The sequence below is a fragment of the Gallus gallus genome, chromosome 1, assembly GCF_016699485.2.
Source record: "Gallus gallus isolate bGalGal1 chromosome 1, bGalGal1.mat.broiler.GRCg7b, whole genome shotgun sequence".
Taxonomy (NCBI): domain Eukaryota; kingdom Metazoa; phylum Chordata; class Aves; order Galliformes; family Phasianidae; genus Gallus; species Gallus gallus.
The window spans coordinates 79,816,401-79,840,141 of NC_052532.1; the positions used below are offsets into that span (position 1 = coordinate 79,816,401).

The 23,741-nt window shown below is 41.8% G+C and overlaps 2 protein-coding genes across 4 annotated transcripts in view; one reads left to right on the forward strand and one right to left on the reverse strand.

Annotated features, from left to right (window-relative positions):
- The window catches only part of GTF2E1 (general transcription factor IIE subunit 1), a 52,980-nt gene extending 42,666 nt beyond the window's left edge, over positions 1-10,314 (reverse strand). The window contains exons 1-3 of one of the 3 annotated variants that reach the window (XM_040707235.2): positions 10,246-10,314; positions 9,435-9,641; positions 2,804-3,281 (exon numbers count right to left, since the gene is read on the reverse strand). In XM_040707235.2, the coding sequence (XP_040563169.1) occupies positions 2,804-3,251 (448 nt within the window). In that variant the 5' untranslated portion in view covers positions 3,252-3,281; positions 9,435-9,641; positions 10,246-10,314. Of the gene's footprint in view, positions 1-2,803; positions 3,282-9,434; positions 9,642-10,160 lie in introns of all 3 variants that reach the window. The other 2 variants (XM_040707230.2, XM_046913553.1) reach the window with 2 other exon arrangements.
- Positions 10,315-10,488: 174 nt separating this feature from the next.
- RABL3 (RAB, member of RAS oncogene family like 3) lies at positions 10,489-23,446 on the forward strand. Its single transcript, NM_001030780.2, has 8 exons — positions 10,489-10,563; positions 10,814-10,905; positions 11,931-12,060; positions 14,782-14,896; positions 15,919-16,069; positions 17,610-17,681; positions 18,722-18,760; positions 20,813-23,446. Exons 1-8 carry the CDS (start codon positions 10,518-10,520, stop codon positions 20,876-20,878), a joined length of 711 nt encoding a protein of 236 aa, NP_001025951.2. The 5' UTR covers positions 10,489-10,517; the 3' UTR covers positions 20,879-23,446.
- The last annotated feature ends 295 nt before the right edge of the window (positions 23,447-23,741 follow it).

Sequence of the window (23,741 nt, forward strand, 5' to 3'; positions counted from 1 at the left end):
TATAACAGGATCTCTTTGGAAGACTACAATCCTTTTCCTTTCTCGGTCAACTCATGTAAAACAAAGCTCAAAGACAGACTTTATTTATACAGCATTTGCGTTTTTCTTCCTGTAGTTCTCAAAACACTGAAAGTGGGTAAGAATTGTCAGCACTGTGTAAGCCAGACTGCAGCAATTCTTATCAAAAGCACAGTCAGGTCAATAGGCAGAATGCAAGCCTGAAACCTCATGAATTCAAGTTCTTTCTACATGTTTTCTATTGCAATTAGCTGAGTGAAACGAACATGATCTTGCATGCACAAAAAGACTCTCTTCTGCAGGACTCTAGGATAGTCACCTCCATATTCAAAAGCCTGGAAAGATAACTGCAACTTTTAAACCATCCCTGCAAGCCTCTACAGTAACAACAAATCTACCTGCAAAAAGACAGCAGCTTATCCAAATGAAAGCTCTTAACATGGTTTTCATTGTTGTTATCAATTCTCCAAGTACAGTTGGAGTGGTAATGCAAAACTTATTTTGCATTGCTTATATCATTTCACCTAGAAGGTTAAAAATGCTCAAAGCTTTTATCTTTGAGTTCCAAGAAAGCAAAGGGAAAGACAGGAAAAAGACAGCTAGAGGTTCTTGAACAAGATAAGTCCCCACCATCAAGGCACAGAGAAGATAAAATTCCAACAGAGGTACAGCTCTGCACTTCCAATAAAGGATGCAGGCAACATGACTTGGGAAAGACTGCTTTCTGTACATCCTTTTTCCTGAAAGAAACAAAAAAAAAAGCAGTCTGACCCATAGAGTATAATAAACCAACTTCTGTCCCTTGCTCAAGGCACGTTACAGTAGGTTTTTTTCCCGTTGTTTTCACAAGATTTAATTAAGTTTTCACCCAGGCTTCTCAGACACAGGGAATCTCTTGGTTAAGATACAAGAACACTGTGATGGCAAAAGGCAACTTGATGTCTGCTCAAAAGTATTTTTCAAATAAAACTGAACAGCAATCAAAGCATGACAATACACCTCTGTGCTCCCCTGTCACTATCATTCAGTTTCTCTTGGCAAACGTTTTCCCAACCTTCAAACAACAAGAATCACAACCTGTACTGAAAAAAAAATAAAAACCTCGGTTTTGTTCCAAAATTATGCACAAATGGAGTAAAACAGATGTGAAACAAGAGGGCCTGCAGTCTGTGTGAAACAGACACTGGATGAAGCCGGGAGGCTGACAAAGACACTGCAGTTACAACTTTGTGATTGTGACAGAATGATCACAAGCACAGACAGACACTGGAAACCTTACCGTCACTGATAATGAAGGGAAAAAGTGAGAGCCCTCTTCCTCTAATCCTACTTTCATTCTAGAACAGCTGGTTAGTTTGCATTTGACTTTTAACCAGAAAAGAAGAAAGAAGCAGAAGGAAAGTCAAGAAATCTAAACTGTCTCCAGTTCTGCACGACAAGGACACTGAAGAAGCAGATAATAGAACAAGACGCCTTTTAACAGCAAATTGCCATTAAGTATCGCTACTAGCACAGAAGATGCTTTCCATGCTCTGCCTGCTCCACAGACCTCTTTGGCCCTGCATTCTGATTCACAATATTTTATCAATGCAGCTGCTGTCCAGGAGCAGCTCGGGTCAACCGTGACTGAAATACCCGGGGCTTTCAGCTGCCCTTCAGCTCTTGTGCTGCCGGGAGTTTCAATGAGTGGGAGAGGTGCATGCACAGCACTGATAAGGCATCCTTGAAAAGGGGTGGCTATTCACTGTACGATGAAACCTGGTCCCCCTGCATGCCTTGTTCAGAGTTCTCTCTGGAAGAGACCTACGTGTCAGTTCTTTTCTGATATGAAATTCCAGAGGACAGGGAATGCATGTGGATAACGCAAATGCCTGTTAGAAAGCAGCCATTTTTACTTTAAAAAATGTACGCAGGGCAAAGAATTCAAATGAAAAGATTAAAGAGTAAGGAAACTAGTTCAGAGGGTGGAGGTCTGACGTCCAACCTCTGCTCCCTGCCTTCACCTCAAAATAATCTCAGATTAGAGAGGCAAAATAGGATCTCCTCAGGCGCAGGTGCTCTTCCCTCACCGGCACAGATTCAGACTCAAAGCATTTGGACTGCGCCAGCAGTGACACCTTGCAATGACTGATTTTATATGCATGAGACAGATACACATCTCCACTGAGACACAGACTTGAAAAAAGAAGGGTTGTTTATTCCCAACCACAGACAAGTCTGTAATTAATTCCTTTTAACTTTTGTGAGAATGCTTTACACTAGGGAAACTAGGTCATGCAGTATAATGAAATGGCTAGAAGAAAATTAAACGGTGATAGTTTACTCCCTGCGTGCCCATATCCACATTATAAATTTTCTGCATATAAAACTCAGCAATTTATATGTCCTCTCTGCACACGAGAAGTCGTACAGTTCAACGGCAAGATCAGGTTATACCAAAAAGCCACCAAAAAGGACAGACTGCCCTTTCCATTCCTGAATTTGACTGGGATGAGACCTCCATTTCTCTGCTTCTTATCACTCAAGTATATTTATCTACAAGCATTTTACCAAAATTACTATTTGCCTGTACTGATAACATAAGAACTACCCTATCCATTACCAAAACTACCAGCAGGGCAGCAAAGTATGATTGTTTAGATCACTGCAACAATGTAGTGTTTATCTCTGCAGAAACAGAGCGCTCCTACCTCCGTCAGACTTGAGAGAATTGCTCTAAGACCCCCTTTCTTTAACCCCCAGCACTTACAAAGGAGAAAGCCAGCCCACTGCTACCCACTCTTACCTGCCCTGGGGTCAAAGAGCTGTTTGGCCTCCAAGTCTGTGAAAGTACTGAAGCAAATGGGGCATTTAAAAGAGGCGCGATTGGTGGAGTCTCTCTCGTCTGTCTCGATCCTCCTCCTCATGTGGTCCAGCTTGTACTTCACCACATTCACCAGCAGGCGGTAGTTGATGAAGTAGTAGTTATGGCGGGTGGTTTTGCCATCTGCCGCTGTCTCTACCCTCATCCTGCATTTGATGAACTTGTCACCCTTGAGGGTGTTGAGGACAGACCGCAGCTGCTTCCTATCAAATTTAAGGAGCTCTAACATGTCCTCTTCCTTCACACAGGGGTTTCGGATGAGAATGTCCAGAGCCAAAGCGTGTTCAATGCCATAAAAACCACGCACGACATACTTGGCGAGGCGCTTGAGAGCTGCAGGGACCTCAGTGAGGACGTCTGGGTCAGTCATAGCAGCTTCAGATCTTGACCTTCATGTATACTGCAACAACAACAAAAAAGGATACTTAACTTCTGAAGTCAGAAGACCAGTTTTCATGCATCTTTCCTATAGCTGGGAAACGGATGTGGCATTTTCCCTCCTTACATGTTAATAACGTCAATGCGACAATCGTAGAATTAGGAAGTGGTACCTCAAATTCATAACAAAACAGTGGGAAGCAAAAGCATACAAATTGCTACCTTAACATTCAGCCAGTTGCAGTTCTACTCAGAGCTGGAGTAAGAAAGCTGTGTTGAATCTGAGCTCCAGCAGACAGCTTCTTCAGTGATTAAACTTTTATCTCGGTAGAAGCAGAAGGCTACAAGACAGGCCTTAAGACAGCCCACAAGAGTGGATGTAACGAGTGAATGTAACAAAGGGAATCAACTCTTCATATGGCACAGGGCAAAGGTTTACTATCATTTCACAAGGTTTTGTGTGTTTTCCCTCCACTATTTCAAGCTTATCTCTAGCCAATAAAAGAATTCCCCTCAACTCGATGCATGTGTATATGGAAGGTTCAAGGTAAGCATGACTATTATACACACTTTGGAAACACGCAGAGGTTTGTACTTCCAGTTAACATCAAATAAAACTTTGACTGGACTATTTCAATAAGAGCCTTTATTCTGCTTTAGGGTATGAATAACCATTTCTTAAGCAAAAGGTTCCTCGGAGTCAAAACAAAACAAAAAAAAAAACACATCTGAAGATTGTTCTTCAATTTTTATCTGTGAGCTAATGTCAAAAATAGTTAAATTCTGCCAATCTCACTTAGAGACCGTTAGATTTTTCCCACACTGAGCATGTACCTCCCCAGCATTCAAGTCTTAAATAGAGAAAAGTGGGAAAAGACAGCAGAAGGAAGGATCTGGATGGGTACCTTGTTTTTTTTTTCATCGTTCAACCCATAATATCCTTTTTGACAAACAGTATTTTTACAGTACTTTTCTGTACTCCCCACACTGAAACACCCCCTGAAATTATCAAGCTCTATATGTTTACCCCCCAGCTGATGAGTCACTTCCATCAGGTAAGCCTGCTCAAAGATTTATTATCGCTTAGCACAGTAACCCACTTGGATTTTATCTTTCATACGAAAAATGCTTCCCCCTCAAAAACCTTAAACACCATTACTCATTGAAGCTTTGCTTCTCTTTAACCCTCCTCTGCAGCTGAGCTTCATTCCTCTCAAGGGTTACAGCCAGCGCAACTACAAAGCAATCCAGCCTTGTACTGTTGGTTTTGTCTCCCGAATACAAAAGACGTTCTTATTCTTTTCTCTTAAAACACTTCCCCGCCTCAGCTATCTCTGTCTTAAGGCCAAATATTATTCACAGTGCTCAAATTGAAAGGAACCGAACAAAATCTGTTGTCTGCTTGTTGGCAGGGAGAAGTGCTTATAGAAAACAGTGCCTGGATGTCCAGCTCCAACTTCCCTCCAAGGAAATTTAATTATGTTTATCCCAGCATGAATTAGCCATGAAGCAAGTATTTCTCAAGTCAGCCTTCTTCTGCACGCCTCGTGCATAATGGTTACAGTCTCACAAAGGTCATTTTTAATGGAGCTTTACATTAAACTGGGTAAAGATAAAAGTGTTATCAGTAAAGGATGGCCCAGTATGAATTAGCCATACAGCACTGAAAACTTGTGCATAAAGAAGCCAGAGTCCATGGGAATGCAGTCACGGGACATTGTTCCTGAAAATCTCTTTCATTCTGTTAGTACTGTCAACAACTTTACAATCCCTTAGAGCTAAACCTTGGTTTTGACTGAATCTGTCAGCAACATTTAGACACCATAAAACTGTGTCAATGCAGAATCTAGCCAGAAGCTTTATTTATTCAAGCTGAATAACTCTACTTATTTTTTTTATTATTACCAGCTCTACTAAACTCTACTCTGCCTACAGAGTTTAGGCACAGCATAATGCTAATAAGATCCACCTGAAGTCATACCTGGCAACACAGAAGTAATTTAAAAAGACAAACTTTGGAAGTGGAGACACTTCTAAGTGTTGATCCCAGAAACAAACAAACAAATCTCTATGAACTCTGTGATTCCAAGCAAGCACATCTCACTGTGGATATGTCACCTGAGAGCTGATGGAAAGCGTTTTCTCTGCACCAATCTCATTGATCAGACAGCTGCAGAATTCTGCAGACATTTTCCAAACAAATCTAAGATACACTTTGCTGAATTATGCCTTATTAAGCTTATATTCAGACCTACGAGGCACTAATAAAAAAATCTTCCTGTAAGAATATTGTACTTTTAACTACTGCTGAGAACCACGGGAGAGATTGAATACATTCTCTTAGTGTGAAGCGCTAGGATTCAATCCTCTCCATCAAGCAGCGCCAGGAGTTTGCATACAGTTATTTCTTCTCCCTTCCTGAAGTTCCTAGTCACATCCAAATCCCCTTTATCCTCACACTATGCTGGGTCTATCTTGCATGTAACATTGGTTTTCTTCCAGGCACAGATATATGGAAATACGTTCCTTCTAAAAACACCACAAACCACTCTTTCCCATCAGACTTCCCTTCAAGAAGTTGAGCCTTTGGGTGAAAAAAATACCACTAGTGTCAGCTTTAAGGAAATAAATAAAAGAAAGCCAAAGAACATCCTAGTCAAGGACAGAATCTAGCATGGTTTCTGTAGGGGAAGCTGACATCTTGCCACCCTACCACAAAGAGTCCCAGGCTGCAGCACGAGCTCAACTCCCCGCTGTCTTTCATTAGCCAGGTCAGGATCCATCTCACAGGTGGTAACCCAATACCACAAGAAGAGCATTTTAAAATTCAAAAGCAAAGGATTTGACCATTGCGTTCTTAAGCAGTGATTTTAACTCCCATCAAAGCACTGAAGTCAAACTTGAATTAATTACATGGGCAAAGAAATACGATAACATCTAACAAGGTTTTAATGGACGTGCATGTGTTTCATAGTAACATCTGCAATGTCCTTAATGTATGAACTTCAAGGGACACTATCTGGGGGAAAAAAAACAACAACAAAAGAAAAGCAATGGCCAAGATAAAGCACTAGGCAATATGCACCTACAGCACCAATAACAACGCACACTAGACAGGACAGTGCTCTGGAACACCCAGTTTCTGCATCTAAACATGGCCTTGATTAAAAGACTACTGTTAGAGAAATGTTCTCTGTGGAATTGCATGAATACAATTCAGTACTATGGATATATGAAGAATGTAGATGTATATGGTGTTACTGTCCTATTGTAATAACACATTTGTCTTTTAAAAAACCTGCTGGAAATGAAGGTGTGCAGTTAAACAATATAATAAAATCTGTTGGATAAAGAACTTCAAGGAACAGATTGCAAAGTAGAAACCATATATAAGGTTGAATGAAATGCCTAAGACACAGGTCTTGAGCATACCTAAAGACATCACAGAATTTCAGTTTCAGGTTTTAATTTCTTTGTTTTGTCCAGAATATGAATTTTGGAGAATGAGGCATTGGCCTATTACTTGATTAATTAATTCAAGTAATTCACCATTAACTTTCCCTGTTCACTTTCTGTCTTTCTTGTATTCATACTTGAAGTTCTACAGAACCCTTCACATTCAAATGTGACTAAGTATGACATGCTTTTAAGAGCCTCTATGCACCATGTCTCCATTCAGTGGTCACCTGCAAGCTTCAAATCCAGCTTTCTAATATCTAATTCTAATAAAATGAATATTCATCTTCCAGAAGATGAGAGGGCTGAGCCAACAGAGTGATTCTGAACTTTCCTTGCCATCACAACTTCAAATGTATGCACAAAGTAACTTTGGCCACCATCTCAAGTTTTGCCTGAAGGAGGTTTAGGCTGGGCATCAGGAAGGTTTTCTTCAGAGAGGGTGGGTGGGCAGGTATTGGAAGAGGCTGCCAAGGAAGTGGGAGAGTCCTTCTTTCTGGAGGTAATTAAGAGGCGTGTGGACATAGCACTGAGGGATGTGGTTTAGCAATGGGACTTGGTCGGTCAGGGTAATGGCTGGAACACCTTTTACAACCAGAATGATTTTATGACTTAAAAATGGCATAAGATCACAACCTGTGCAACATATCCCTATGTATGGCAACTGTTGAATCACGGCCTGAACCTCTGATTGACCACCTGAGGTGAGCGCTGAGTCAGCTGCAGGGGCACAGGTGAATGCAATCTCACCTGAGGGACCAGAAGGGGTGAAGCCTGACTGCACCTCTCCTATACCCCATTTAAGGGCTGACTCCCAAGGAGGAAGGATCTCTATCTGGAGATCACTCCTCTTGGAACCCTTCTGTGAGCCCAGGACATGGGTAAGCTCTTTATTTCATTACTCCTTTGTAAACACAATAATCTCTCTGGTCCTATACCTGTTTGTCATACACCCTATTATCTAGAACTGCCTTCATACCACATCATTTGCAAAACCAAAGTCTTTCAACATTTCATCAAGAGCCTCCTGAATTCCTTTCCCTGTAAACTGCAGGAACAGTGCCTGTATCTTAATGTGTAATCATTCACTTTCTTTGCAAGACTGACCTGTCCTGAAGTATTACAGCAGAAAATTAAAAACAAAGTCTGCTTTCACTAAAAACCTACCTTCTTTTTGGCATTCCTTAAACAGAAACCAAGTGGCCATGGGTATCTTTTTCTTCTTCTTAAAGTTCACTTCTTTTAATTAAAAACTACACTCCTGCACAAAGAAAGGCTGAAAAGCCCAGCTGAAAATATGACTTTTTCACCTTCTCAGCAAATATATGTGGAATTTCACCTAAGGCAACAAAGTCTGACCGTGCAAGCAGAAGCTTGAGAATTACATTCTGAGCCCACACTCGTCATCACATTATGTTTTAATCTCACATAATTTTAGCAGGACATCAGTGCATTAATATATTCAGAAATATATCAAATGCATAGTAGCATTAATAAACTATTTAGGTGTAGGAAAAAAAAAGTGGAGTGTACTATTTACTGAAGGTGAAACTTGGTGTCTAAAATGGTGAAGATACAGTTTCCTGTTACAGCTTAAGTTAAATTATTCCCCATACACAGAGAGATCTTCCTTTGCTGCCTGAAGCTACAATCCAACTTCCATCCTGTGATGACTTCAGTGATTAGCTATTTATGTATTGAGGTGAATCAAGCTGATAAAAAGTGAAAAACCAACACACCAAAAAAAAAATATATATAAACAAACAAAAAAACCATTATGGTATTTTAGATGCAGAGCAGTTCAAAGACCACATCACTTAAATTACTAGACTAGAGCATATGCAAAGCAGATAGAAGACAGCATGGCTAGGGATGGGGAAAAGTGAGCTTTCTGCAGGTGGTAGCAAAATGGTAATCTGACCAGAGACATCATTAGCTTATACAACATAGACTGTTCCTTAAGGGTATACTAGGAGAAGCACACCCATTATTTTTGAGGTTTCCCAGCACTGCTCCACATGATCAAGTGATAATCCTTTGGTTTTTTTTTCCCCCCTTCATTTTAAGAAGAAAAAGAAAAGCTTTTCTCAAAAATATCAAGCCTGAGAAAGTGTGATTACACTAGAGTACAATGGGCTTAACTCAGTGTTGCTGGTTAAACCTCAGGCTAGACAGAAGCAGTAATTCTCTTTCATATCCTAAATAGAAAAGACCTGCTACATCATGCCTTTCACCAAGACAGATTACGTGAATGACAGGTCTGACTTTCAGAAAAGCAGTAACAAAGTATATGAAGGTATTAGGCTCAGAGAAGTTCATCAGGATGTAGTAAATAAGTGTATGTAAGCAACAGTGAGAAAAAGAGAAACTAAATAGCTGCAAGATATCAGATTAGCTTTAATTCATATAGCTTCTTGCTTTGCAGAACTTCCTGAGGCAGCCTCCATGAAAATGAACTGGAAGTAGCATCCTAAAGGGAGCAGTGAGTAAAACTTCCTTCGTTCCTTATTACTGCCTTCTTCCAAGCACGTGGCCCTGCCCTCTCCTGTGTCAGCTCTGGCACTCATGGTACTTTTCTGTGCATCAATTTAACTCACTAAAGGCAGGAAAAAAGGCCTTTTTTTCAATGGTTTAATCAATTGAGCCTGCTTATGGAAAACCCCAATGAGCCGTAGAGCCGAAAGTGAGAGGATGCCAGTGCAGGGAAAAGATACTCAACTTTTTGTGGCTGAAAGATGATAAATCACCTATACTTCATCAAATTGCACCCTAACAGTGCACTGCTGAATGCTCTCTTCATAACGCTGATCTTCCTTCTTTGTTCTGAGCCAACTGTGATGATATAGCATTGACAGCCCACTGTGGGATGAGACACTCATCAGCTCCTCTGGGAAGCATCAGCCTCACGAAGTAAGAGGAAAAACTACTGCACACAAAGAAAATAGCTTGTGAGCCTGTGAAGCGGACGGCAGCAGAGCCCAGGCTCAGGCACTGCTTAACCCTGCACAAGAGGGAGGTTAAGCACGTGCCTTTTGGCAGCAGCACCTTGCTGACTCAAGGCACCAGGCTCGATTGGCTGCAACCTGGATGTTTTACCACGGAACATCCAAGGCCCCAACCCCACACGAGGTTAGGCCGGCCTCCTACAGCAACGTGACAGCCCAGCTCAGGAGAGCACCCCTTATGCCACGTGCACGGAGCCTATGCTCTACCGGCTGTTACAAATGGGGTTTTCAACACCGGGTTCTGCGAGGCCCTCTGAGATGGGAGACTCGAGGGGCTCAGCAGTATCACCAAAGAGAGGGAAAAAAAAATAAAAATAAAACCACCACAGAGAACACAAGAAGCAAGGCGGGTGCTGGTTCGGAGCCCAGGCCGAAGCGGGGGAGAGGGGCAGCCCCTCAGGGTGCGGGCAGCGCGGCTCCCATGGGTGCTCCAGACTAACCAGGCGGGGCCCCGACCACCCGGGCCCGGCTCCCGGCGCGCACCGCGGCAGGCCCTCCGCGAGGCCTGCCCGGGCCGGCACTGACCTGCCGCCGCTGCCAGCTCTCCCTCCCTCTCCGGGCGGTGCTTCCGGCCGCTCCGCCGCCTGCGTCACCACTGCGCGACACTTGCGTCAGAGAGACGCCCGGACGTCCGCGCGAGCCAATCGCGTCCTCTCAGAGCCCCAGACGGTCCCGCCCAGGTGGGAGCTGTGCCAATAGGAAGCGAGCGCCGCGCCGCTCGCTCGAGCAGCTAGCGAATCGCTTGAGCGCACCGCGAGAAGGCGGTACGCGCGGGAGTTGTTGCTAGGTAGGCTAAGATGGCGGCTCTGGATAGGGTCAAGGTGCTGGTGTTGGGCGACTCCGGTGAGTGCGTGCCTCCCTCCCCTCCCTCGGCACGGTGCGCGCGCGCACAGCGCGGGGCGGGGATGCCCCCTCCCCTGCCATGCCCCCCACCCGCAGCCGGGGCGCATGCGCAGTGAGCCGCTGCCTGAAAGGAAGGGTGCCCCCGAGACCCGGCCGTTGGGTCCCGAGCGTTGGCCGCGAACCGCTTCTCCGGCCCCTTTGTCGTGCGGTAGCTCGGCTGACCGGCGTTGTCCTCTGTGTGCCTTTGCAGGTGTCGGAAAGTCTTCGCTCGTGCACCTCCTGTGTCACAACCAGGTGCTGGGGAACCCGTCCTGGACGGTGGGCTGCTCGGTGGATGTGCGAGTAGGTGCCGGGCAGCCAAACGTGCTGGGGGGAAATTGGAACCTTGTTATAGAAGTACAAAATAACTAAGGCTGGAAAAAAACCCTCTAAGATGATCTAGTCTAACCGCCAACCCATCCCCTCCGTGCCCGCTAACTGTGGCCCTCAGTGCCACACCGATGTGTTTCTGGACACCTCCAGGCACAGTGACTGCACCACCCCCCTGGGCAGCTGTGCCACTGCCTCAGCGCTCCTTCTGAGAAGACATTTCTCCTAATATCCAACCTGAACATCCCCTGGTGCAACTTAAGGCCGCTCCCACTCGCCCTGAACTTGAGGGTACTCGGTGTGATGTCTCCCTTCCTGCTCGTTGCAAGAGGATGAGGTTACCCACTGACTTTTTCCCAACCCTATGTGCAGTCCTTATAGCGCAGCGATGAACGCTTTCATCTTCCATCAGTGTTTCCTGCATTCTCCTTGAGATGCTGTGCCATCAGTTAGGACTGATCCTGCTTTACTGGCTGTGAGTTTAATCTCCGAGAATCCCCAGATATGTTTCCTAAATGTGGGGAAGGAAACACAGCAATTCTGTTTCAGTGCAGAATCAAAGGAAAATCGTTGGTTGATTCATTCAGTTGAGATGTCAGTGAGAATTTGGTGAGGAAAAAAATGTGGCCAGGGGGAGCCCAGTATGTCAGTGCTCTTAATCTTGTGGTACCAGCACAAGAAGCCATGACTGCGTCTTTATATCTGCTTTAGCAAGGCGCTATTTCACAATGAGCCATAAGGTTTGTTAATATCTGGGTGGGAAGAATGCTTCCTGCTGACTTACCAAACTCTGTCTTATGTGAGAGAGATCTCCGATATCCGCTGGCCACTGCCTGACTCTGGCCAGCCAGTCCCTTTCCACTTGAGACATTTGAAATGCCGTCACTATTAAAATTTGCAATTTTCTATCCAAGTGCTGTAATCCTTTGAGCTGTATTGCACTGATTAACGCCCAGGAGCTGATGCTGTGATTATGTATGATGTGAATTTTCCATTAGATCCACGACTACAAAGAAGGGACTCCGGAAGAGAAGACATACTATATAGAGCTGTGGGATGTTGGAGGTTCAGTGGGTAGTGCCACTAGTGTGAAAAGCACAAGAGCAGTATTTTATAACTCGCTGAATGGTAAGTTTGCTTGGTATCAATCTCTTGTCACTTGTTTCTGTTGAGAGCTCTCTTGGTGCTGGAGCAGGACTCCTTTAAGGCTAGCTGAGGGCCGTCCCGTTCTCTTTTCTGATTCCAACATATTTATAAAGGAAAAAAAATACCAACCCGATACCATTCTTAGAATTTTATGGATTCCATTTGGAACTGGAAAGCTATTCTAGGCAAACCTGTACAAATGAGCTTCATCAGCCTTCCCCTTCAGTCTCATGCAGCTAGTGCAATGAGGAGTCTTTCAGGTTGCAGTGATGTCCTTTCCAGCTACGCATGCAGACGTAAAAGGCTGCCGTCACCTCTCCAAGCCTGATATATATGCAGAAATAAGATTTATATTTTCTTGTCTGTCTAGTTCCAAAACCTACGGTACGGAAATAATTACTTGAATTTATATGATATGAACTTGAATTTACGGTATGAACTTTGATAGTTCTATCCCACAATGACAAACTTGAACTCTTCTGCCATAAAATTGCAATATTCTGATAACCATCTTGCCTGCTGCTCGTTTAATTTGTCAAGTGATTTGTAGTAGTTGAATCTGCAACTTGCAAGATTGGTGGAAAGTTACATTTTATGCTATTTGAAAGGATGGCATCTGTTCCCTTGAGATACCGGCTTAAAGGTCTGGTGGTTCATCTGTATCACTAAGGTAGCAAATAAGAGATTGCATTTCAGTTATTACTTTTTTGGCATCCAAGGATAGTTCACTGAAAATAGATATATACCTGATTAACATCTGCTTCTGAATCTCTCTCAAACATTTTGATTTTCGTTTCTCATTCCTCATCATTTGAGAGCCTTCAGTAATGTTTTAAGCTATACAGTAAGCAGTTTTTGCTCTGTGATTATTTAACTAGTTATTTCTTTCCCTTTCCCAGGGGGGTTATTGTATGCAGGTATCTCTTGCTCGTATTGTTAGCCAGACATCTCTAAATAAGATTTGATTTGAGTTGTGCCCTCAAAGCAAAGGCTTCAAAATAAGCTTCTGTTGTACATGAAAAAAAAAATGGAGTTCTTTTTGACACCAAACTTGCAGGCATGCCAGCCTGTGTAGGTCAGACTTGGAAATATCCTAAAACAGCACATTAGGAGATGAAATTTCAAACTTATGTATCTATGTTATAATCGATGAAGTTATTAAAATAGAGCTATTTATCTCCACTGCCCAAATGATATAATTAGCCAGCTTGCATATGAAAACTGTTGGCTTTGGTAGTTCACCTTGGCTCTATTGTGGTTTCTGGTTTGTTCTTTTTCATTAAATAAATTCCATTGTCAGAGCTTGTCTCACAGGTTGCTTCTCACCTGATGTAAGAAGAGAAGATGAATGCATTCCTCCTGCCTGACTGCTTCACCTTACTGGGCTTGCAGTGATCTGAAAAACCTGACTTCAAAAGACAGTTGGTGTTTGGTTGCAGCAACATCATTGCTGGCTTTCAGGGAGACCTGGGTGCTTTGAAGCTCAATACAGTTTACTCTTGAGTCTAACTTAGCTCTTCAGCTTTGTTGTCCCTGCATCTGGTGTGTGGAGTTTGATAGTCTAGGACAGTGAACAGGCAGCAAGGCTGTGGCTCGCAGACATTCTGTGGGAGGAACGTTTCCTTGAGTGGTGATTGGTCCTACCTGCTCCTTTTTGATGTTGGGTTCTCTGCTGGCGCAGCTATCTCTGTAGCCTTTCAGTGAAGCAGAGAAGGGATCCAACCTATCAAAAACACAGCTAGGGAAGAGTGGAGGTGAGCATGTTTCTCACAGATTACGCAGCAGTGCCTATGAGTCTGTTGACACAGACCAACTTATATTGTGTCATGCTTTTTTTCTCTACACTAGAGATGGGCAGATGGTTGAGTTGTCTTTTCCTGCTATTACTAAGATAAGTACTTTGAAATAAGGATGTGGTTGTGACATGATGGGAAATCTCATAGCACCGAATCTATGTGCACAGTAATGTGAGCTGGTGGAGAATGTGTTTGTTCTTAGTGTGTGCAGAATTTGGGAATGAAGGTGAAAGACTAAACAGCTAGTATTCTACACCTGTGGGCTGTGAAGTGCCTTTAAAACAAATCCTGATAAGAATATGGTGCCATTTGGTCCTTGAATTAATTACGATTTAAAGTCTGGAGGAAGTGGGAACATTCCACAGGTTTCAGAAGGTGTGAATAAATAGAAGAAATTTGCTAGCAGGAATTGGTAATGGAGTTAGGAACTGTGGTTATCAGAAGTGGGTGTCTGTTAATAGCACCACTAGGAAGTTTGGCTGGCAATTTTCCTCTCTGATTTTACATTGTGAAAGATGATAGTGATGAAAAATGCTGGAAGCTTAAATACATGAAATCGTATTCATTCATATTTCTACCAGCCGTTCAGTGGACCGTGAAAGTCTGTGAGTTTCTCTTGTGGATGCTTCCCCAAGTACTTGGCATCGGTTCTTGAAAATGCAGGAAGGCAGTAGTGCTGTGTAAACCCTTCAAAACAGAGGAGCAGCCTTTAGACTTCTCAGATGGTGTGACCAGAGAAATGTTGCATTGCAATATTTTCTGTTTTTCTTACTTACTGTAACCAAACTGGTTATACTTCCCTTTCCTGATTGTCAGATATCTGGGAACCTGCAGATGTCATTTTGTGAAGATAAGAAAAAGACATGCACCATTAAATAGCATCTTGCTGCCTTCTCTTTCACTTTAGGGATAATTTTAGTGCATGACTTAACCAACAAGAAATCATCCCAGAATTTATATCGCTGGTCTTTGGAAGCACTCAACAGAGATGTCGCTCCCACAGGAGTTCTTGTGACAAACGGGTGAGTGAAAAACTAAGCTGTTGTGGGACTCTTTGTTCATCCCTAAGTGTGAAAACCACCCAACATTAGATGTGGCTGGACTTTTAAGAAAGAAATAAAAAATGAGGACATATGTACATACATACATACACTGCGCTTTTCTTTTTGTGCTGCTAAGCAGGCCATTCTCTCAGTAGACTCCCGAACTGCATAGCAGAGACCTTACTGTAAGGGAAAAGGTACACAGGTGCTTCTGTAGAAACATGGGAGCAGGGAAGGAGAGTTTGCATTTAAGCAAACTTAAAATTTCTCTAAAGCTTCACTTCAGGGACAGATGTTCAGCCCCTACCAATTACTTGATCAAGTTGTCGCTATTACTGATAAAATCACTTCACTTTAGCTTGTCTTAAGTAAAACTGACAGGTTTCCTAAGGGCAGTGCTTGGTGTATGGATTTGTAATGATGTTTAATTACTATATCATTTATTTTCTAAAGACTATCTTTGATCATAATTCATATCTGAATCAAAGCTTACTGGAATTCAGGGTGTAGTAACTACCTTTACTTGAATGTAGAAATTAGTAACTTGACACCTCAGCAGTGGTATTGCAGCCCTTTTGATCTAATGTGGGAAGGGATAACATTTCACAATTGTGATTTGTTTCATTGTCCTGCCTTAAAAATGTAGGAACTTTGGATGCTCAAAGATGCTGGCTCCCTGCTTAGTCTCTGATGGCTGCATATGCCTGGTGTAATACTGAATGAAACTCCTGTTTCTTTCTTGCTTGTGTAAATTACCTAGCATTTCTTCTGGCCTGCAGGTCATCTATGCAGAGAAGAAATCCAATCACATGGTTTCTTATTTCTTTCAATTTCTGTGTTGGGTCTTAGATGCTGAAGCCTTAATTTACACATACAGCATGTTCTCACTTAGATAAGTAATGTTTGTAAATTACTCTTATTTGAAAGGAATGGGGATATGGTGCCCCTGTGCTCACTTAGATGACCATCACTGCATTCAGGATTATATTTATTTCCTTCAGTGACTACGACCGTGAACAGTTTGCTGATAACCAGATTCCACTGCTGGTAATAGGAACTAAGCTGGATCAGATCCCAGAAACAAAGCGTAATGAAGTTTTGACCAGGACAGCTTTCTTGGCTGAGGATTTCAATGCTGAAGAGATAAATTTGGTTAGTATCCTTGTCACCAGTGTTTTTCTTTTATATGGCAGTGATTCTGATTTTCTGTTAAGTAAAACTTGTTACAAAAATTACAGTTCTAGAGATTTTCTCAGTAGTGCTGGCGTCGTGCACGTTTTGATTAGCTGACACCTCTATGTGATGAAATGAAGGTCTTTGTTTCACTGTAGAAAGATAGAGGGGTTAGATAAAGGTGCTGATCTTGGAATCGATGACTGGGAGTTCAGTTTTCTCTTCCCTCTTCTTAGTTCTGACACAAAATATCTTTGAATGAAGCATCAAGACCATGTTATTTATTTCTGTATATGGGTACATATGTGTAGTGGGTTAACCCCAGCAGGCAGTGCCACACAACTGCTTGCTCACTCTCAGCCCATAGGATGGAGAAGAGAAATCAGAAGGATAAAAGTGAGAAAACTCATGGGTTGAAATAATGACAGTTTAACATGAAAGTGGAAACTGGTCAAGCAAAGCAAAAAAGGACTGCATTTGCTTCTTCCCCTCAGCAGGCAGATGCTTGGCCACTTCCTGCAAAGCAGGGCTTTATCATGCCTATGTGGCATTTACTTGGGAAGATAAACGTCCCACTTTCCTTCTTTCCCAAAGTTTTTATGGCTGAGCGTGATGCCTTGTGGTATGGGATATTCCTTTGGTCATTTGGAGTCAGTTTTCCTGGCTGTGTCTCATCCCAGCTTCTTTCCCACCCCAATTTGCCTGCTGGCGCAGCAGCAAGAAACAGAAAAGGCCTTAATGCTGTGTAAACGCTGTTCAGCAACAGCTAAAACATTGATGTGTTATCAATACTGTTTTCAAATCCAAACCATAGCATTGTGAAAGCAACTATGAAAAAAATAAATTCTTTTCCAGCCAAAACATTACAGTGTTTAACATTATCAGTATGCTGTGTAAATGTTTCCGCATGTGCACAGTCTCGTGTAGCCAGTACAAATTATTAGCTGACTTTACAGCTGGTGGCAGAAGGTAGATATGGAAAGCATAGGGGAAGAGTTCTCTAGTTACTTTACAGTGTAGAATTGGCTTTGCCTCCAGTGTGAGGAGCCTACCCTCCAGGCAAAGATCAAGATGAAGGGCAGTACTAAGGAAAGCTGCTGCTTCCACATCTTTCATGAGTAGACAGTTTTTGGTCTACAGGTCAAACCAGTACCTTGTGTAATACCTGGCTAGGATTATTTCTGTATCATCTTCTGGTAATGCACCTCTGAAATCACTTGACCGCTGCTTGGCTTGAGCAATTGATTTTGCCTTCAAACCTCTCATTCCCAAATCTCTGAGGAAAAGGCAACTTTTTTTTGTTGAGCTAAGCTTAAAACACCTAAGGTTTTTGTTTTTATTTCTTCTCAATCCATTTTTCTCTCAAATGACTTTGGAGATGAAATAGTAGGAGATAGACCATTTTCCTTCATGGACTGTATGTGCATGTGTGAGGAAAAATGTTATGATAATTTCCACATGTATGTCTTCATTGCATTGGTTTTCTTGTGCTTCGTTTGTTGACTTTCACGTGTTCTAGGATTGCACCAATCCTCGTTACTTGGCTGCAGGCTCATCCAATGCTGTCAAACTAAGCAGATTTTTTGATAAGGTAAGTCAAGTCAATTAAATTAGATTTTACTGCTCTGCGTATTGAGCAGTGTGATTTGAGCATGGAAAACAGCTATTCCTTTCACTTTGTGCTTTTTGAGTGTGAGTCAACTCAAGCCAGGTATGGGCAGGCCAAAGGCTAGTCTTCTCCTGGAGATCTCTGATCAACTTGAAAATTTGACTTTTGATCTGTACAGAGTGATGAAGAACAACTCACAACTGTGCAAAAACACTGTATACTTTTGAAGTCATTTGACAGAGCAGAGGGTTTGCAGTGAGCTAGGGTAACGTGAAGATGGTTAGCTCTATTGCTAAATCAAGTTAAATCAAACTTCAGGAATGAAGAAATTTAGCACCTTACTTTTCTTTCCTCAACAAGAGAGCATCAAGACCTACTGTGGAAATGGCAGGATTGCTCTGGCTTAAAGCACTTTGTGTCCCCTGGACAAAGAGATCGTAGTGAAACAGATGATGTCCCGTAACAGATCGTTCTTCAGAAATGAAATTTGGCCTGAATTTTCTTGGGAGGAGGGTGCAGGCGATACAAAATGATACAAATGACTTTTTGATTTTAGACTGGTGGTGGTGGCTGCATAGGTGCCCTTCAGCATGGGCAGTTTGTGTATCATCCTCAGAGAACAAGTAAGGCTACATTCTGTCAGGCCTCACCTAATGCCCAGTGGACACCTGCAGAATGAGCTTCTGTGGCAAAACTGCTGCACCTGAAGAGAGGGATGGGAATAACTTTTGCTCTGATGCAGTAAGGAGACACCAATCCCCCTGTTACTAAAGGAGGGCTACATTCATTCGGTGTGTAGAAGTTGAGGATGACAGCTTTGCTAGGAATCACTGAAGGTGGCAACTCCTTCAGTGTGTAACAAAGCATTGGAATTAAAGCAGTAGACCTGGAGCATGGGGCTTGGGTTCAGATCTCTCCTCAATTAGCCATGAGTTTCAGTGCTTATGTGTGAAGCGTTGGTTGAAATCTGAGGTTATGCATATGTTGTGCCTGCTAAGCTTATTCTCTCACTGTTTTTCCAGGTGATAGAGAAGAGGTACTTCTTAAGAGATGGCAATCAGGTTTGGAATTTTTTCTTACTTTTTTGTTTTGTTTCTCCCAGTGTTGTGAACTGCTGATAGAGCCCTTTTTTAAAACACGGGCTTCGTGTGACTTAAATGCTAATTTATGCTGGTAGTTGAGGCTTTTTTTGTCTGTGGGAGCACAGCTGCTTTGAATAGGCAGAAAAATGTCTGACTTCTGTCAGCTGAAGTGTTTGCAATGTGATCAGCAGTAAGCTAAGTATGCTAACATAGTTGAGGTAAATTGGGCTAACAAGATCTCTTTCAAATCTCTCAGCATCAGACTGCCAGCTTGCAAGTTTAAGCCAGGGATGCTGTTGTGAAGGCCAATGAAAAGGCTTTTTTTGCACAGATGAAACCAGCATTATTTATGTTGTACAGATAGTTTTCATTGTGATTCATTCAGTGATTTTTTTCTTATATTCTTCATTTCTAGTAGCTAGCCAGAGATTAACTTTACAATCTCTGTGATCTCATGCCAAAGATTACAGCCTGCTGATTACTACTTTCATTTGCCTCATTGACAACAGCTCAGAAGCTTAAAACAAATCTTAAGCTGTGGACAGCCGTATTGAAAGACAAAATCCAAATTGGAATGGGTGACTTCAATACAAACTCATAATGTTATCATTTGAAATGAGCTATTTCATGTGTATCTTATAAATGTCTTTCTGGGTTTTCTACAACGGGTTTCTTCAATCCCTTTTGGTTTTCTTTGTTGTAGAATTCTTCAGGATGAAAAGAATAATAAGTTTCAAATTGCTTGTAGCTGGGCTTCGATCAGGTCTCATATAAACAAATAGTTGTTACTCTTAATTAATTGGCTTTGATATATAAAATGCTGAAGCAGTCAAGTTTTTAGCTATAGTGTCTTTCTACTTTGGAGTAATGATGACAGCATTTTTCTTTTCTGAATTCCCAAAGCAGTTTGGATTAGATGAACTTCTGTGTAAAGCTACCTGGCTTTTCTCAGGGATTACTGCTTTTCAGGCTTGAACAAAATAATTCTTGAATGAATACCTCAGTCTTAGGACTGACTGAATTTAACTTGTGTTTCTGTAGTGGACTTTTATTTTGGGTAAGCTCTTTGCTGTCTCAGTTTACCAGTAAATTACACAACCCATCAGTCTACTTCATACTGTGAATTACATTCTCTCCCCATATAAATCATAAATGCCTTTATTGTCCTAGCATGATCTGTAATGCTTAGCTGACACCTTCCATTTTAAGATTGTGTACATCCTATGAGAATATGGATGTTTACTGATTCTGTTGTTTCTGCTTATGTCGAGTTAGACATTCAAGTTATTCTGAATCATAATCACACAGTTTTAAGAGTCATCAATAGGACAGCCATCTAATACAGTATTGGAGGGCAGCGTATCTCTTTCTTTTGGGGGATTTGTGGCTGTACTGGAGTGCAAATGTTTGAAATACCATTAAGCCACAGAAGCTTTTGATGGTTTTGAGTAGATTTTTTTTTCTGTAAGTACTCATAGTCACAGTGTAACCAGTATATACAGATAGTCTGCAAAAATAAGAGTGCTAATCCTTTGTGTTATTGCAGCTTTTTCTATTCTGATGGTTTTCTCAAAGCTTGCACCTACTGATAACACTGTACTTTCAACTGTACTATGAGTAAAATGCTGCTCTCTCAGGTTAGAGGCATTAAGTCTCAACAGTTGTTTAATAGAATGTGGTGATAATATATTATAGTTTTAAGAATGAATGGAGGAGGAATTCCTTCATGCATTTGATTCTGGGGGAAAATACGGACTTTGAAATCTCTAATTAAGTGGTTTAGGATTCATTGTACACCTCACCAAAAAAGCTTAAAGGCTCCTAAAGGAGCTCTATAGGACAAAAGCTCCATCCTATAGTTCATCATCTTATTTAATGCTCCTCTAGTACTAGTCTGAAGTGTTTTAGTCCTGATTCTGGGAACAGTGTGGAAGAGGACGGCACTGTTGCAGTGGGTGCGGTAAGAGGCACTTGAATATGAGTGAGAGGGAACTCCTGCTAATTCCAACGAGTTATCTTTTCTGCCTCTAGATTCCTGGCTTCTCGGAAAGAAAGAGATTTGGAGGAGGAACACTGAAGAGCCTTCATTATGACTGAACACTGAAAGAGAAGTGGAAGATGACTTCTCTGAGTTTCTGACAACATTCTCATTCCCACTGGGTGCTTGAAGACAGTAATTCTTATGTCAAGCAGAATAAAATGAAATCACGGTTTGGCCAGGTAGACTGCTGAAGCTACTTTTGCCAGAAAAGACATTAGGAAGAATTTCCAGAAACCTAACTTGAAAGTCCTTCTTAAGATTGCCTGAAGATATGGGAACATTTGGGGAAAGCGTGCAATAGATTCTGTGCCTCTCACAATGCAGTGGTAAACTGTCATGCATAGCATGTATATTTGATATCTTCTTCTCCTTTTAGGAGACTTATAGATAGTCTTTGCAATGAATTACATTCATCTTACCTCTAACAGAAAGGTGGTACTGAATGGGCTTCTCATTTACAGTAGAATGAACAAAACAAGTGAGCAAAATGTAAGAACGAGTAAGGGGTGGTCTGGAAGATGATAGAATGCTGTCATTAAATATGTGGTGGTGTTTCACCTGAAACATAACATCCAGCCATACTGAAAAGGGATAAAAGTGGTGGGTGAAAGATAAAAAAGGATTTGAAGCCTAAAAAAATCACGAGTGGAAAACAAATTCTGCTGCTTAAATTAAAATTGTTTACTTTAGAGATGACAAAGTAAATCAGATACTTCTGTTTATCTTTTCATAACTGAGTGGTTTTGTTCTTTGTGTTAAGTTAAAGGGCAATGTCTTGAAAGTTGATGGAAAAAGTAAGGTTTTATTACAGTGCTTATGTGGAACAAATGCGGCATGGTCTTACTGAGTCTGAGAGCTTCAGAAAATGGGAAATATAAGAACATCCAGCCTTAAAATGGATAGAAATGTAAAAGAGATACAAAGCCCTGAAAAAGTAGAAACGTGGTATGACTATAAAGAAAGTTCTGTGATGTTTCCTTTTCATATTTAGTGCTAAGAACTTGGAAAGTATATTGGCCTCGTCTGCTCTGGAAGTTGCTGGCTTTGTAAATAGCCCAAGCTTTGCAGAGCTTCTCGCCTCCCTAGAATATTATGTGGAGCGGCGAGAACCTGACTCATGGCAGTTTATTGTTTCCTTTTGCTTTTCTTTCCTTTCTCATCGTCACTGCTAATGGTTAAGCCTCTGGCAAAGGCTAACTAAGAGCTGGAATTAGATACAAATACAGATTAATAATAAATGGAGGTGGACGAAAGTAAACTGCTGGTGTGAAATTGACGGTGAGCTGAGTTCTGCAGTCTCCAGATTACATCTGCCTGCAGCTCTTCTCTAGCAGCTGCCTGGAAATAAATGGAAAGCTGCCTACTGCTACTAATCAAGCACAGAAATGACAGCTAGGTATACCCGTCAAGCTTATTAAAAATACGAATACTTTTCTTTTCCTTAGGCCATTTTCAGAAATTGGAAATTTGCAAACGTGAGTGCATTAAGTTTTCAGAGGCATGTATAAAATGGGTTATTAGTTTACGCTTAGTTTATGAGCAGGAAAAAGAAGATACTGAAATACTCATAGCTGATAATCCATGAGCTATGCAGATCAGGACAGCGCCAATGTCTGATTCTGCTCCTTTGATAATGAAAGCTAGAATTGTTTTCTCAAGGTCAGATCATGTCTTAAGGTAGTAAGAACTGGAGTCCCTCCTGTTACCAAGTTGCTGCAGAGTAGGACAAGAAAGCTGGGAAGGAGTATTTTTTCCTTCACCCTCTGGCTTCTTCAAGAGAACTGGATGTGCTGCAGACTAAGGAAGGACATTTAATTGAGAATGCCGCATGAAACAACAGTTGCACAGGTCTCTGATTTGTAAGAAATGGCTTTCCAAAGTAGCCCTCTTCAATTAGTCAATAAGAGAGCGTTGTCTAGCACGTTGCAGGGAAGTCCTGGTTCCAACTTAGCCGTATCTGAGCACTTTGCTCCTGAGGCTCCCCAAAGAAGAGACAAAGTCATAGTCATAGTGTGAGCAATCAGTTCACGCTCCAGGTACAGGAGAAAATGCGCAGGACCTGTGCCTCAAGAGGGACTGAAGGCTGTGACAGCCAGGATGTTGGAGCAGATTAGAAACAGATACTGTTAGGACAGAAGAAGAAAAGATAAAGAGAACAGTACTGAAAAGAGTGGAATATGTGAGCAAGCAGTAGAAGGTTAGCAGATTGAGAGAGAAGTTTGCTTGAGGGCAGGGCTCCTGCTATAGGCCCAGCTATGTTTCTCCGAGCTCATTCATCTACCTGTGAGCCATATAACTCAGGATGGCCTGAAAATGTCTAAACACTAGTTTTAAATTGTCATCAGAAAAAGCTGTGTTCATTTTTCTCCCAAATATTTACTATCCGTGCCAGGTTGTTTCCATTCGCTATTGAATTGACTTGCTGCATGGTCTGACTTCATGGACAATCTCACTATCTCATCTGCTAAGTGGAGGTGTGGCTTTGATGTATCTGTTTATCAAATTGTAGTATTGTATCTTCCAGTACACTGGGAATTAAAGAGTTTACTTTTAAAATATATATATATATATATATATTATTCTGTATGTTTAATTTGAAGAAAAGGAGAACAAAAGTTTTTCCAAGCTCTTGGTGTTGTCAAAATATTCCATTAGCACCACCCTGAACTCTGTTCTGCTGTAAGCACTGTTGTAACTTGGCCATGGTTAGTTTTAATGCAAACAAATCCTTTAGACAGCTGTCATTTGATTATAATTCTAAGAGGCAAAGGCCACATTTCTGTGGTGTTCTCTGTCAGCAGCCCTGAAAAGTGATGGCAGACCCATCTGACCATGATTACAGCATTTTAGTATTTGTGGTCCCAGATTAGAGTAGGTTGATTTATAAAATACTTGTGTATGTGGGGTTTTTTCCCAAGT

Coding starts and splice junctions, on each gene's coding strand:
- RABL3 (NM_001030780.2), top strand. CDS start 10,518: ATGGCGGCTCTGGATAGGGTCAAGGTGCTGGTGTTGGGCGACTCCG. Junction 16,070..17,609: donor ATGCTGAAGAGATAAATTTG/GTTAGTATCCTT, acceptor CACGTGTTCTAG/GATTGCACCAATCCTCGTTA. Junction 18,761..20,812: donor TCTTAAGAGATGGCAATCAG/GTTTGGAATTTT, acceptor TTCTGCCTCTAG/ATTCCTGGCTTCTCGGAAAG.